This window comes from Ovis canadensis, chromosome 1, assembly GCF_042477335.2.
Source record: "Ovis canadensis isolate MfBH-ARS-UI-01 breed Bighorn chromosome 1, ARS-UI_OviCan_v2, whole genome shotgun sequence".
NCBI classification, from domain to species: Eukaryota; Metazoa; Chordata; class Mammalia; order Artiodactyla; family Bovidae; genus Ovis; species Ovis canadensis.
In genome coordinates, this window is record NC_091245.1 from 53,208,668 (window position 1) to 53,224,473 (window position 15,806).

The window sequence follows — 15,806 nt, forward strand, 5'->3', positions numbered from 1 at the left end:
TGGGAGTTTGAGAGATCCATACACAAGACTGAGGGAGCTAGAGAAACCCTCTTGGCGATGTACCCAAGCCACAGGATGCTAGTTGTTTGCTCAGTGTTTATTTTTCTGAGACAGCCAAGAAGAATGGAAATCATCGTCTCTTTAGTCAACTTTTTTTTTTTTTTGCTTTAGAAAAAGAGCTACCATTTTGAGACTGTTCATAGTGCCGAAGATTGAGGTGAGTGGATCTACAAGCATTATCTTATTTTTCACAAGGAATTACATATTATTAAATAAACTGAGGATTAAAGAGAGGTTAAGAAACTTGATCCAGGTCTTCCAGCAAGGAAGGGCTCAATGGGGTTGCTTGCTGGAGTCCACTGTGTTGTCTCCCAGAATGGAAAACTTTCTGGATGGAAAAAGAGAGCTCTATCTGCTCTTACCCTTCCCACCTGACACCCTGTCAGACTCAGTCCCTCTTTCCTTCTAGCTTTGCTTCCACTTTGGATAAGGACCTTGTTGTGTTAGTCACTCAGCCATGTCCAGCTCTTTGTGACCCTTGGACTGTAGCCACCGGGCTCTTCTGTCTATAGGATTCTTCAGGCAAGAACACTAGAGTGAGTTGCCATTCCCTTCTCTAGGGGATCTTCCCGATCCAGGGATTGAACCTGGGTCTCCTGCATTGCAGGCAGATTCTTTACCATCTGAGCCATTAGGGAACCCTGGTTAAGGACCTTATCACATTGTATTATCATATATGTCTTATCTTTCCCACTTGACAGGACCTGAGATAATGTTAGAGACCACAGAAATCATTCTCTCATCTCTGATAGGTCCTGTAGTACTTCAATAAAAGTTTTCTCCTCCAGTTAATGTTAGCTCAAAAAAATTTTAATCTTCTAGTAGCAGCTCAATAAAAGTTTGTTGAATTCATAAACAGATGAAATACTGAGTATTCCTGACTCACTGAAGACCATGATAGAAAGTGATGGTTTAAAACAAGCAGTCAGGATCAAGGAGTTCTTCCTTGAAAATACAGCAGATCTCTGAAACAGACGGAGGGGTTAGAGGAAGGAGTGGGAGAGCAGAGTCTCCTTCAGGGAGACTAAAAAGAGGAGTTTCCCTTGGGAGCAGGCCAGTTCCTCCACAGTCTCAGCCTCTGCAACCCCTCTCTGAGGTTCTTCCGGCTCTCCCGGGATTTTGCATGTTCTCATCAAGAAAACATCAAATGCCTTCCTTGACAGCGGGGTTTCTGTTCTATGGTTTGTGAGCCAATCTCAGATGTCACAGTCACCCTAGACTGTGCCAGTCACTATAGACTGGCAGCCTATAGTGCTTTTCCTGACGCCATGTAGGCAAACTAAACTGGGCTTCCAGCAAATGAAACTTTTTTTGGGTAAATATTTTGGGCCTAGTTTTAATATTTCTCTGACAGACCAAGTGGTGGAGATCTGTATACACACAGGTCAGTCTCTCCCTTTTTCTGCTATGTGTGTGATGTTACTTTCCACGTAGAAATAACTGTTTCTCTTAGTCAGTTCTGGATGGGGAATTGGGCTTTCCTCGTTGCTTTTCACTCAACAAGGAAAGGGGGCTTGCCGAAGAGAGGTGGAGAGGGCCCAGGACATGTCTTCTCCCAGATCACCTGCTTCTCAGGTGGAGCTGCTATACCTCACTGTGTTTTAGCATCAGAGTATTCAGGTTGGATCGGAGAAGGCAGTGGCACCCTACTCCAGTACACTTGCCTAGAAAATCCCATGGATGGAGGAGCCTGGTAGGTGCAGTCCATGGGGTCGCTACGAGTCAGACACGACTGAGTGACTTCACTTTTCACTTTCATGCATTGGAGAAGGAAATGGCAACCCACTCCAGTGTTCTTGCCTGGAGAATCCCAGGGACGAGGAAGCCTGGTGGGCAGCTGTCTACGGGGTCGCACAGAGTCGGACACGACTGAAGTGATTTAGCAGCAGCATTCAGGTTGGATGGTGAAAAATCGCCTCTCTGAATTTCCAGTGCTAATAGGAAAGTTTAGATCTAACCTTGTTACTGAAACTGCAACAAAATTGTCAAATTCTAAACTTGTTGAAGGAAAGGGCAAAGTCCTGTGCATGTGCATCCACGTGCGCGCGTGCACACACGTGCGCGCACACACACACACACTTTATATATATATACAGTTAATGTATTTATACGAGAATATATTTTCATACATACATATATTCTATTTAGTTTATTTATGTATACACACATTTTTCATGGGCTTCCCAGGTGGTGCTAGTGGTAAAGAACCTGCCGGCCATTGCAGGAGATGTAAGAGACACAGTTTTAATCCCTGGGTTGGGAAGATTCCCTGAAGAACCGCAGGCAATCAATTCCAGTAGTCTTCCCTAAAAACGTAAGCTTAAAGCAGGAAAGAGCAATGCGTTATCTGTTCAGTCGCTCAGTCGTGTCCGACTCTTTGCGACCCGGTGAACTGCAGCCTGCCAGGCTCCTCTGTCCATGAGATTCTTCAGGCAATGAAAGATCATCGAACCCAGGTCTCCCGCATTGCAGGCGGATTCTTTACCTCCTGAGCCACGAAAGGAGACATTGTGTACTTAGAAAAGAAATATGTCCTACATAGGCTCCAGTTGGTTGTATCTTTCCTTGATTGATATCTGTGTTCCCTTTTAATGGCAAATTTAGATAAGGCCATCACAGGGTTTTAAAGTAGAATGAAGGCTCTTTCCTTGACCAGTTTAGGGAGAAATTTGCTACTTTTGAAGAATCCTTTGATGTACCCAAACCTGGAGAGAGATGATTCCAAACCCACTAAACTTCTTTAAAAGTGCGAAGGGTCTGCTATGAGTTCTCTGATCTGTTAGCGAAGACCGAATCGAGAAGAAAAGGCCACTTTCTCTCCCCAGCGGGACCCATCTGAGCTCCCAGCCTGCTGCTGAGCGACATTATATACGATGAACAGACAGAAGTTTACAGAAAAAAAAACAGAAAAGAAAAAGTAGCAAGTACCAAGAGGCAGCCGCAGGCGCCAGGGATGGCACGTGATCTGGGGGCGGGGCCTCGCAGGCCGCTAGCCAGTGGACGGGACCGGGGGCGGGCCCACGACCCAAGGGGCGGGGCCTGTGCCCGCGCAGCTCTCACCGCGGTCCCCTTATTTGGATCTGCGGGAATGTGGGCTGGAGCGGTCCTGCAGCGGTACCAGCCTCCAGCCTGTCGCCGGGACTGCCCCTGACCCAGGCGCGCCCGCTGCTCGGTGGCAGGAGGGCCGGCGGAGCGCCATGGCCTGCATCCTGAAGGTAACGAATCGCATCTATGGCTCGGACGCGTGGTTGGCCAGCCTCTTGCTGCTCAGAGGCGCGGAGTCAACCGCGGTCCCACCGCATCCTCATCTCAGTTGTCTTTTCCTGGCGTTGATTTTCTTTTTGTTCCTTTGGCAAATGCATATGGAGGGAGATTCAGAAACATGTAGCTGGCACGGTTTCTCTTCCCACCATTCCTGCCTGCTCGCGCCTGCATTGAAGGAACTGCAGACGGTTGGCTCCAGGGGAGAGAAGGGCTGTGTGCCGAATAATAGGGATGGCAGGGAGGGGAGGGGTGCTTCAGCGAATCCCGCGGCCCCGATGCCTGAGGCCTTTCTGAAGCCACGCACAGTAGAGCAAAGGCTGGCCACGGATTATTGGTGCTGAGGAGTAGAGCGCTTTTGAATGGGATGAGAGTGAGCAGAGGGAGTTCTGCCTCACATTTGATCATATGAAGACAGAAACTTCTGAGTTTACAGGTAGTCCCTTAGGAATGAGTTTTCTGTGAGATCAGCTAACTCTGGGCCCAAAGTTCCACTTTGGAAAAGTTCACAAGAGGATGTATTTATTAGTAGAGAATTTCAAGCCTAACTTTGGCTAAAAAATTTAAACAGTTGAACCTTTCTTTTGCTCACAAACAGATAAAATGCTTTCACTCCCTCTCAGAGTCTGCTCAGGCGCCCCTTCTTTGTTGAGTTTTCTTTCTCCACGTGTGTTCTTTGCCTGCAGTGAACATCTTTCCAGGTTCACAGCCTTGTAGCATCAGGTGGGAGGGCTTGGTTTGAGTGCCTCACTTGAGAACTTTTTATGCCACAGGGAATTTTGTTTATTTTTTCATTCAATTTGTTTGTTTGTTCATTGTTCTGCACTATTGTTTCTATTGGTGCCTAACCTGACTCCTGACTGTATATGAGTCAAAAACATTCACAGCATGAAAGTTTCCTGGGCCTTGACTAGAGAGTGTAAAGGCCTACTCGTTCCAAGTTTGGGGAAGCTGTGTGTGACAGAGGAAAAACACCAGAAATCAATGTGTGTGTGTGTGTAGGAGCGTTTGTTTTTCTGAGGGGTGATTTGAAGCCATCTACTGCTATATTAGTTACCTGAATCCTCTTCCAACATGCCTTGGTGTTAATGATGCAAATAAGAGACTAACCTAGTAGAGTTTGTTTCCATTTCTTATTGTAAAGGAGATGAGATATTTCCTGTGATTTCTCTGAACTTCCTTTGTTTGATTTCGGAACATTATCTGGGACGTAGTGGTAGCAAGATCAAATAATACATTTTTATTATTTACATTTGTACTGCAATGTGGGATTTTTACCTTGGAGACTTCTAGCACAAGGACTGAAATATGAATATGAGTCATCTCTACTATTTATTGGGTTATTAGCCTAAAGGGAAGCTGAGTGTGACATTTATTGTTGGCTGTCTTTTTCCCTTTTGATTTCTCCCCTATCTCATCTTGCATATGTTCCAAACATTTTTAAAACATCTCAAGCTACAGATGAATCTGATCCAACTTTGCCTTTCCAACCCCTCACATTGACCTCAGACATTTGGGACATATCTGATTGCTCAGACCTTGGGACATATCTGATTGCTCCTTGTTTTTTTCTCCACTGAACCAAGCTGGAGTGCAGACAGGTAAACTGCAAAGAGCAAAGGCTTTGGACTCAGAAAGACCTTGGTCTGAACTCAGGCTCTGCCAGATGCTACCTGTGTGACCTTGGACAAGTCACTTAAAACATCTCTGAGTCTCAATTTCCACAATATAAGATTAAAGTAACAGCACCACAAGGTTGTAATATTCCACAGGGTTGCTGTGGGGATGAAATAATATAAGACGTGAAAAATACTTTGTGGAACGGGCATTCAGTATGTGCTAGTTTCCCTTATAAATAATAATAACTACAATTTAATTAACCTTTACTATATCCTCAGCTCATTTCATATAACTTATTTTTATGTCAAGCCCTGCAAGGTGAGTATGTATCATTGTTTAAAACCTCATTTTACAGATGAGGAAGCTGAGGCTCCTGAGTTTAAGAGATTTACCCAGGGGAACAGGGTTAAGGGCAGGGTGAGCCTGGACTTAGATTCAGATCTGCCAGCCTTCTTTATATTTTAACTGTGTTCCCATGTGATGACTTTCTAAGTTGCTCTAAAACCATTCAGAATCCTTACCACCTTTGAGAAACAAAGTACCATTGTGCAACGATGGTCTTGATGGCCTATGGTTGACCTTTTCTCCTTGTCTTTGAAGGGCCATGTGTGGTGCAGTGGACAGTCCATACACCTAGATTCCATGCAAGCTTGATCTCCTGCATATATTAAACAGTCACTGCAACTTGGAACATCAATTTGCCCAAGTTGTAGAATACCTGACAGGGTTTTGTGAGGGTAAGATGATATACTGTTTTTGTTGCTTTTGATGAAATATTTTCTGCCATATACTGGCCCTAGGCTTGCTGTTGGTATCACAAAATGTATAAGCCATTGACTCCATTCTCAATTGGTTTCCAGTATAGTAAGGGGGATAGAGAAGTAAATGAATGTTTATGTTACAATGTGAAGAGTAATAGGTCTGTGGAAGGCATAACAGAAGCATGAAGAGAGAAAGCAATGAACCCTCTAATTGGACAGTCAGGATGGACTTCTCACTCATATATGATTTGAACTGTAATTTGAAGATTGAATATGATGTAGTGTGATGAAGCTTGTGTTTTAGAAGGATAACTTTTGAGGCAGGGTCAACTTTATTCCATGGGCAAAACATAGTTCTCAACAGAGTTTAGAGGTAGATCTTCTTTTCCATTTTTACATATGAGAAAACTGAGATACAAAGAGGTTGATTAACCTATCATTATTGCCTAAATAGGACTTCCCTGGTGGCTCAGAGGTTAAAGCGTCTGCCTACAATGTGGGAGACCTGGGTTCGATCCCTGGGTCAGGAAGATCCCCTGGAGAAGGAAAATGGCAACCCACTCCAGTATTCTTGCCTGGAGAATCCCATGGACGGAGGAGTTTGGTGGGCTACAGTCCACAGGTCGCAAAGAGTCGGACACGACTGAGCGACTTCACTATTGCCTAAATAGTGACCCTAAATAGGAATCCTTGACTAGCTAAGAGGAGGAGCCTATACTGTGGCAGTAAATGGTGGTCTTTGGGTGCCATACAGATTATCCCATACAGATTAGGTTTTATGCATAGTAAGGGCCCATTCTGCCCATGTGTAAAGCTGGTTCTCATAATGGAATAATTACCTACCTCAATAATCATTTAATTGTGGAATATATACTTACTCCACACTGCATGGACTTTAAAGAAATATGTGGGTTTTGTTTATGGCTCCACCACTTATTATTTGTGCAACCGCTAATAAGTTTCTTGATTTCATTGCCTCAGTTTCTGAAATGGAGATGATCTTGCATTCCTCAATGGGTTATTCTGCAGGTTAAATGGGAATATCTTCACATTAGTTAGAATATGCTAGTTTACTGTAGTAAAAAACAGCCTCAAGTCTTAGTAGGTTCATTTCTTGCCATGCTCCTGGTTAGGCAGCTCTTCTGGGGAGCTAGGCCATTGTGAACAAGCAAATAAAGGGCCACTCTCTTTCCATAGGGTGTTTTAAAAGTCTTTGAAATTTGGTAGACAAGAAAGATATTTACTTAGTATTTATTTGGTTATTAGTAAAGTAAAACTTTTAAATTTATAAAAGTCATTTGATTTTCTTCTCTTATAAATTAGACTTCCCTGGTGGCTCAGATGGTAAAGCGTCTGTCTACAATGTGGGAGACCTGGGTTCGATCCCTGGGTTGGGAAGATCCCCTGGAGAAGGAAATGGCAATCTACTCCAGGACTATTGCCTGGAAAATCCCATGGACAGAGGAGCCTGGTAGGCTACAGTCCATGGGGTCGCAAAGAGTCAGACACGACTGAGCGACTTATAAATTATAAGATTAGTATAAGTATTAATATATTATAAATTACAGATTAGTATTTGCTATAATGAAAACCTATTCATATTTTCTTTAATGATTTCTGTCTTTGGCCAGCAGTTACTTTTTGAGAACAGTATCATGTATACCTTTGATGTTTAACATATATTTAGTGAGTTGTATTAAATGTCTTCTTTTGGATTCTGTGCTGAAATGTACACTGAGTGGACATGTGGACACAGGACACTTCTTTCTGCCTTGGGAAAGCTTATGGTTTTGCCAGGTTGCTGAGACTTAGGAACTTGAAGCAGTTAGACAATAGCACAATAGGTATATGACTAAGCTGCTGTTACCTTCTTTACCTGTCACCTATCCTTGTATGACCTTGATCTGTTTTTGGAGGGCCCTGCTGTGAGGCATGCAGGATCTTAATTCCCTGACCAGGGGTTGAACACATACCTCCTGCAGTGGAATGGAAGCTCAGAGTCTTAACCACTGTACCACCAGGGAAGTCCCTACCTTGATCTTGATTGATGGCAAATTTGATGCGTGTTGATATCCAGTTATGTATGGGCTTGGTGTCTTCTCATTTACTCTTCCCCCGCTGCTCGAGACCTAATCCTTCACCATGCAGCATCAATTCTATCTCAGGAAGATCTCTCAACTCTGCAGATTATTCTCCATCCCTGTCACCTCCGTCTTGTCCAGAGCCTCATATTTGGTCTGTGTTTTGAAATAGCCTCCTTTCCTTCGGGCTCCTTATAAACTCTCCCATCTTCCACATCACTCTCAGAGTACTGTGCTGAAGCACAGTGCTCATCAAGCCATTTGTAGGCTTAAATGCTTGTCTTGGCTCCCCAGCCCCTGCAAGATAAGCCCAGCTATTTAGCTTGACATTCAGGTTCCTTCTGAATCTGGCCCCTGCCCGCATATATGGCCTCACTGCCTACTACTCCCTTACCCATGATCTAGATACTTATCTAGATGAATTCCAAATCTTCAGATATACCTCCTTTCATGGTTCTGTGCCTTTGTAGTATAGTATAGGGATTGAAGGGGCTTCCTTGGTGGCTCAGATGGTCAAGCGTCTGCCCGCAATGTGGGAGACCTGGGGTTTGATCCCTGGGTTGGGAAAAGCCCCTGGAGAAGGAAATGGCAAAAGCCTGGTCTCTGATGTCAGACCAACCTATTCCAGCAGTGAAATCTCTAAGCCTCAGTTTCCTCATCTGTGAAATGGGAGCAGAAATAGTGCCTACTTCTTAAGGTTATGAGGAATAAATGAGCTAACTTCTATAGCATATAACCTGACACATAATAAGTCCTTGATAAGTATTTGCTATTAGTTGTTATCGTACAGGCTGTTTTCTCTGCAGGAAATTCTCTCTGCTATCACTTTTCCTGCTCTGACAGAGTTCAACTTATCTTTCAACTCCTATTTCAGCATCACATTTGCAGTCAAGCCCTCCTTCCTCTGGCTCAGCAGACTTCCTTTGTGGCCCCACGGCTTGGTTTTTGTCTCTGTAGTGGACAAGTATTACCCTGTAGTGTAAATTAGCTGTTTATATGCTCAACTCTTTTGTTTTACTATGAATTCATAAAGCCCAGGGACTTTAGTAGGTTGATCAGCTAGTGTTTCCTAAGCATATTGAGGGCTTCCCTGATAGCTCAGTTGGTAAATAATCTGTCTGCAATGCAGGAGACCCTAGTTTGGTTCCTGGTCAGGAAGATCCGCTGGAGAAGGGATAGGCTACCCACCCCAGTATTCTTAGGCTACCTTTGTGGCTCAACTGGTAAAGAATCCGCCTGCAATGTGGGAGATCGCTGGGTTCGATCCCTGGGTTGGGAAGATCCCCTGGAGAAGGGAAAGGCTACCCACTCCAGTATTCTGGCCTGAAGAGTTCCATGGACTGTATAGTAAATGAATACTGTTCTTGCTGTAAGTAAGACTATAGACTCAGTGAAAAGAAAGGAATACCTAGGGTATATGGGTGGTGGTGTTGGTAGTTATGTAATTGAATCTTGGAGGCAAGAAAGGTCTTGTCTTATTCAACTTGATATCCATAACAACTAGTCTGACTCTTAGTAAAGAGATTCCTGAATGTTGAATGGGCTTCCCAGGTGCTCAGTGGTAAATAATCCACGTGCCAATGCAGGAGACACAGATTCTGTCCCTGGGTTGGGAAGATCTCCTGCAGAAGGAAATGACAACCCCCTCTGGTATTTTTGCCTGGGAAATTCCATGGACAGAAGAGCCTGGTGGGCTACAGTCCATGGGGTCGTGAAAGAGTTGGACACGACTTAGTGACAGAACAACAGCAGTAACAAGATAGTGACTGTGTAAACGATATAATTTTTTTGACATGCTAATTATAGACAACAGTCTAACTTGGCCTCTTTTAGGAATAGCTGAATTCTTTTTAGATATAGCGTGGATTTTTCACTCTAATATAAGCAAGTAGTTTATCAATTAGTTTTCTTCTTAAGTTGCTTCTCAGTTCTGTTTCTTTTAGATCTGTGACTGCTTCTCATATAAAAGTCTGGAGCCAGTCTGAAATCTGGAGGAGGGAGAACAGAGAACTGGACTTGGAAGGAGAAAGAGGAAAGTATAGGAGTGACTTATGTAGTGTTACGATCATTTTGGTTCTCTGGGTTAAAAGAAACGATAAAAGCAAAAGCAAAAAACAAAAAACAAACTCCAGCATTCGCAACCGTAATTTGTGTTTCTCAAACTATGAGATATCAAAAGAAAATAATATGGCTTCACTGAGACTGGACAGCCACAGAAATGTCACAGGTACACAGGTTGTAATCCTGAAACTCTAGGATAACCCCAGCACATAGAATAGACAAGGCACTTTGTTTAATAAATCTGCTTTATGACATTTCTTTCTGCTGCCCAAGGGATGCTGAAGTCTCCGTAGTTGCCCAGCCTCATTTTTAGGCTTATGGTGTCTGAGCAGGTGCTTTTGCAACTTCCATCAGCTTACTTTGGGGAATGAGTTGCTTATGTAAAACTTTGCTCTTTGGATGAATTGAGAACAACAGCAGCAATAACAGTTGTTCTTTACTGAACACCTAGAGTGTGTTCAGGCTGGGTCCTGGGCTGCCTGCTTTTCATATATCATCTCACGTAAACTTTTACTGGGCTTTCCAGGTGGCTCAGTAGTAGAGAATCCGCCTGCCAATGCAGGAGACACAGGAGATGCGGTTTAATACCTGGGATACTGAAGTTCAGAGAAGCTAATTAGCTTGCCCCAGGTCCTGTGGTTAGTAAGTGGTGAAGGTGGGGTTGAACCTGGCTCTGGTTGGTGATGTAATGTGTATTTTACCTTCAGGGCCAATTTGGTGAATGTTCACAGGGGCTTTGAGTTTATTTCACCATCCTCTGAATCTACACAGCCTCCTAACATACTCCTGATGGGACTCATTTTTAGCTGTGTTATTTTTAGTTATCCCTTCCTCAGAGTTTCCTTTGTGACAGAGGAACTAGAGGATATAGAGGGGCCACAGAGAGGTGTGGAAATAAGGTTCTAACACTGCCTCTAAAAGATTAATAGCCTTTTGACCCTGAGCAAGTTGCATGATCACACACCCCCACTTTCCTGAGAAACTCCTATGTCCCTTTGAAGGTGGGAGTGAGCAGAGGAGTAATCGAGTTGGATTTAGTGCTGGCCAAGCTTCAGGATCTGCACCCCACCCCACCCCCCTGACCCCACCCAAGGCTCTGAAGAAGTTCTGGCATTTTTGTATTTATAATATTATATTCATTTTCTTGAAGAGAACCACAGATTGTATAAGCTTCAGGCTTCCCAACCAAGATCCCCCCTGGGGTGGTGTTGGAATCTAAAAGAGATAAAGCTCGTGAATGTACTTTGAAAAGTAGAATGTGCTGTACACATAGGCAAATGATTATTAGATTATTAATAATTAGATAACAGCTTGAATCAAGGAAACCTATCTTGGGGACTAGTAGGGGAAAGAAGAGTTTAGATTTGAGGAAAGCAGAGGGAATGCATTAAGCTTTCCGTCAGAGGTCTGGGAAAAGCTATGGTATCTCCTCCCCAGGAGAAAAATTTTTATCTGTTTGTAAAAATTTAACACATACTTATCCCCGAGGGTTGGAGATGGGATGAGTCCTCTGTTTTCTGGATTCAGCAAAAAGTGGAGGAAGGCATTTTTCTAATTGAACAGAGTAGATTTAAACAAGTGTTATCAGGATCCCATTACAGAAAGCTGCAGTTTAGCTCCTGGTTATTAAAAGGCTCATTATTCAGTTTATGGATTAGCCAGATCCTGTTGGTCCCTGGCCACTCTGGTCTACACCTTTTATGCGTTTCAATGCCAATTAGCACTCCCACCAGAGCCTGGAAAAGTCAGAGGAGCTAAGCCTCAAGTTGGTTCATTCCTTTCCCTGTTAGCAGCTTTGTCAAGGTTTGTCAGCAGGAGGGTAGAGAAAAGGACTCAAATGTGGTGAAGAGATTATCTGTGATTTCACTATTGTTTTCTTTCTTCCTCAGCTGGAGAATTAAAAGTACTCTCTGGTTCTGATTTTAACTTGATTTAAAGTCACTAAATCAGAGATCTTGGCCTAGGGCATCCAGAGACTTCAATAAACAGCAGCCTCAGGGTAGGTAATATTTTCAGAGAGCCCTTTGTCCACATCCCACATCTCCAGGCCTCTGTCTCATTTCCTGTGAGATGTGGAGGGGTGGGGGCTCACAACTTCTGGTATTCGGGAGACTGGAAACAGTTAACTCCTAAAGAGATCGCTCAGGGGCCAGGAAAAGAGAGTCCTTGTCCTAAGTCATTCTAGTGTTTGTGTAAAAAATACGTGTCTCTACATACACATAGTAAATGGGCACTCACATTTATTCAATCATATCTTAATATGTATTGAGGTTTGAAAACCCTTGTATGTAAGATCCTTTTCTGGAAGGGACTTCTGTCTAACGTTCAGATCTGTTTCCTAGGGAATTTATTACCTGTGTGTTTACCAGACACAAAATAAAAGGTTCGGTCAGTTTTGAAAACTCTATTTGCATCTTGCTTTGAAAGATCACGATCACAAGGAAACTGGAAGTAAAATGTATGTGTCCTGCATTGGGAGTGGGTTGTAATGTGGGCTTATACTGTGCATGTGGTGCTCATCTTAGATTTTAAGGATCGGAACGAGCAAATGACTGTCCTTAGACACTTCCCCTCCTTCGGACAATAGGAGTGCACATCTGCAGAGAGCAGGGCTGCGATTCCCGGTATAGTTGTTTGGTGCTCTTGGCCCCAACGGTGTGCCTGACTTTGAAGAAATAGATGAGAAAGTCTCTCTCTGTGAAGGTTTGCCTTATCAATCAGGGAAAAGGGTAACCAAGAAAGAAGAGCTGTTCTCTAGGGTGTGGACAGGAAAAAGACCATGCTAACACAGACTCCAAGTCTGATTCCAGTTTTGTGATGAGTTTGAGTAATGACAATAATACCTTTATTTAATATTTTGCAGCAGTACTGTCCAGTAAAAATATAATGCAGGCCACTTAGGTAATTTTTTATTTGTAAGAGCCACATTAAAAAGAAAGTGAAAAGAAGTAGGCAGAATTTATTTAATAATATGTTTTGTTTAACCCCAAATATTCAAAACATGTTAATGTTAATTTGGAGTCAATATCAATTTATAAATAAGCTATTTAACTTGTTTTATAAGTCTTCATGTCTGTGTATATTTTGTCATTGCAGCATATTTCAATTTGGATGACAAAGTTTCACGAGTTCTGGGAAACAAACTCACTCAGGACAATGCAGATAGTAGAGTGCAGTTTATTACACTGGCGGGCCCAGGGCAGAGTCTCCTCTTAGCCAAGGACCCCGACCAGCATTTGTGAAAATCTTTTATACCCCATGTGTATGTGTCTGAACCCACCACTCCAAATTCCTTGAGACTTACATAAACCAAGGAAAATACAATCCCGATAACCCCATCATTCACGTGCTGTGTGCTCATGTGCTCAAACAGTCAAACAATTAGCCAATAATCAATAAACCTGAGGTTACACTCTGATTGATACAGAAAAATTTATGGCCTGTCTGGAGGAAGGGGTGATTAGGGTATGTTTTCTCTCAGGCGATGAGTAACCAACATACGATCTTGGAGGTTCCCCTGTCTGGAGGGGGTCTTATCCTTCTGTTGTTTTCATAGGCACTAAACACAGAGTTCAGAGTCCATTGGAAAGGTGGCCGAGCATGATCAGCATGAACAGGCCTAAGATGGAGTCCAGGCCCTATGAATTCCGTCTTCAATACTTGACTCTATTTAGATTTTATAAAATGTTCAGTTGAAAAAGTAGATTCACATGTCTAAGTTGCTCCAAAGATGCATTTAAGCCTTTGATGAGCCCTTAAAATTTCATCTGAAATGGAGTCCTAAGCTTTTTCATATCCTGAGCCTGATTGGCCCCCCAGATGTTGAGCAGCTGTGAATTCTCCCAGGAGAGTGCTGCTTTGGTCTTAGTGAGGTAGGGTGAACTCCTGAAGGCTTTGAGGTCAGGGACAGACTTCATGCACTTTTATTTGAATAGTTCCTTTGCTCCAGGAGGGCGGTACACATATGGCAGCAATTTAGACCTACAGAGTAAACCACAAGTCTTCTTTTAAGTCAAGAGAGTAAGGTGATTGGAGTTCCTTTGTACAATTTGCTTATTTTTTGACTGTTTATTTGTGTCTATAAATTCAGCAATATGCTAATGGTGTATGTCTGGTGGTACTTAGAATAAATCACTTTGTAAACCTGCAGCGCAGTTTTGCTTGCCTGCACTGAGTTGTATTCCTGCCCGGCTCTGCCTAGATTTCCTGAATCATAGAGTGTTAGCATTTTTTCATGCGGAGAACGTTTCATTGTCATAAAGACAGCAGGTGCCATTTGTTGAGTACCTTCTCTCTGGCAGACAGCCCGCCAGATATTTTACAGATATTTATTATCCCTCAGCAAGATTACAGGATGGGTATTATTTCTTTCATCCAACAGATGACGAAACTCTAGTTCGTATCGCGTAACAACTTTGTTAATGCAAGAACCCTAGACCAAGGTCCGCAAACTAATAGTCCTTGGGTCAGATCCAGCCTGGTGCCTGTTTATATGTAGTATGCAAGTTCAGAATGGGTTTTGTGTTCTAAAATGGTTGAAAACAATCAAAAGAAGAAGATTTAATGATGTGAAAATGTTAAGAAATTCCAATATCGATGTCCCAGAATAAAGTTTTACTGGAATATAGCCATATTTATTCATGTCTTAGTGTCTTAGTGTGCTTTTATGCTGTAATGGCAGACTTGAGAAAGCTGACATGTAGGCTCTGTGGCTTGCAAAGCCTTAAATATTCACTGTCCTTCTCTTTACAGGTAATATGTGCCTACGCTGAACTGTTGAGTTCTTACTGTAAGAGCCAGGGTCAGGGGCAATCAGGGAACTCACACCTGGGCCTCACATCATGAATATCAGGGTTATTTAGTGACTATGAAGCCAAGAACTCCATGTGAAAGAGGAAACTAAAACCCAGAGAGGATAAGTAACTCCCCAAAGTCACATAGTGGGACTTTGATTCAGACTCCAAAGCTTGATCCCTAAGTCCATTGCTTCTCACAGATAAGCTGACCACTGCTGCTCAGCTTGAACTACAGGACCTCATGAAGAGCTTTTTACACCAGAGGTTTCTAAGCCCCACCCCCAGAGTCTATGATTCCGTAGTTCTGGACTGGCATCTAAGAATCTGCATTTCTAACAAGCTTCCAGGTGCTGCTGCTTGATGCCAATCATACTTCAGTTAGCCCTATCATACTACATCCTGCTCAATAAATTGCTACTGAGTTATGAATGGCTTCAAAGCTGTGTGTATGTTAGTCACTTAGTTGTGTCTGACTCTGTAACCCTATGGACTGTAGCTCACCAGGATCCACTGTCCATGGAATTCTCCAGGCGAGAAAACTGGAGTGGGTTGCCATTCCCTTTTTTAGAGGATCTTCCTGTCCCAAGGTTTGAACCTGGGTCTCCTGCTTTGGCAGGCAGATTCTTTACCATCTGAGCCACCAGGGAAGCCCTCAACTACAAATTTAAGTCAAGTATATTCTAATGGCCTTTTCAGTCATTGCAATTGTTTGATTTCTGCCTACATTGTTCTCATTAAACTCCAGGCTTTCTGATGCTGTGGGACTCAGGCCACCATGAATGTTGAAATGCTTGTGCCTCTGTGTCTCGTAGCAAGGGACTGGGTCCGAAATGAATCTGTCACTGGTGCCATGCCTCTTGCATTTCTAGAAACTCTGTTTCTTTCAAATCAGTTTCAAAATCAGTTTATGAAGATTTAGAAACCAGGAATTTGGTTCCTGCTGATTGTATGTCAAGCCCTTTCTCACATTGTGACCCTCGTTTCTCTGCGGCTAACAAGAAGACCTGGGGGTGTAGGAAACAGCTTCTGTAGTCAGATTGTCCTGGCTTTGGTAGTGGAAGTTAATGGGTTAGTGCTGGAGTTCACTTTCTTAATTATTGACTTAGTCTCATATTTAAAAAGTCATTATTTTAGAATTAGGAATGGGAAAAATGAAGCCTGGTGAA

At 43.0% G+C, this 15,806-nt stretch overlaps 1 protein-coding gene across 5 annotated transcripts in view; it reads left to right on the forward strand.

Annotated features, from left to right (window-relative positions):
- The first annotated feature begins 3,018 nt into the window (after positions 1–3,018).
- ST6GALNAC3 (ST6 N-acetylgalactosaminide alpha-2,6-sialyltransferase 3) overlaps positions 3,019–15,806 on the forward strand; it is a 639,342-nt gene continuing 626,554 nt past the window's right edge. For all 5 annotated transcript variants that reach the window (XM_069594935.1, XM_069594926.1, XM_069594964.1 and 2 more), the window contains exon 1: positions 3,019–3,275. In XM_069594935.1, the coding sequence (XP_069451036.1) occupies positions 3,258–3,275 (18 nt within the window). In that variant the 5' untranslated portion in view covers positions 3,019–3,257. The remainder of the gene's footprint in view (positions 3,276–15,806) is intronic.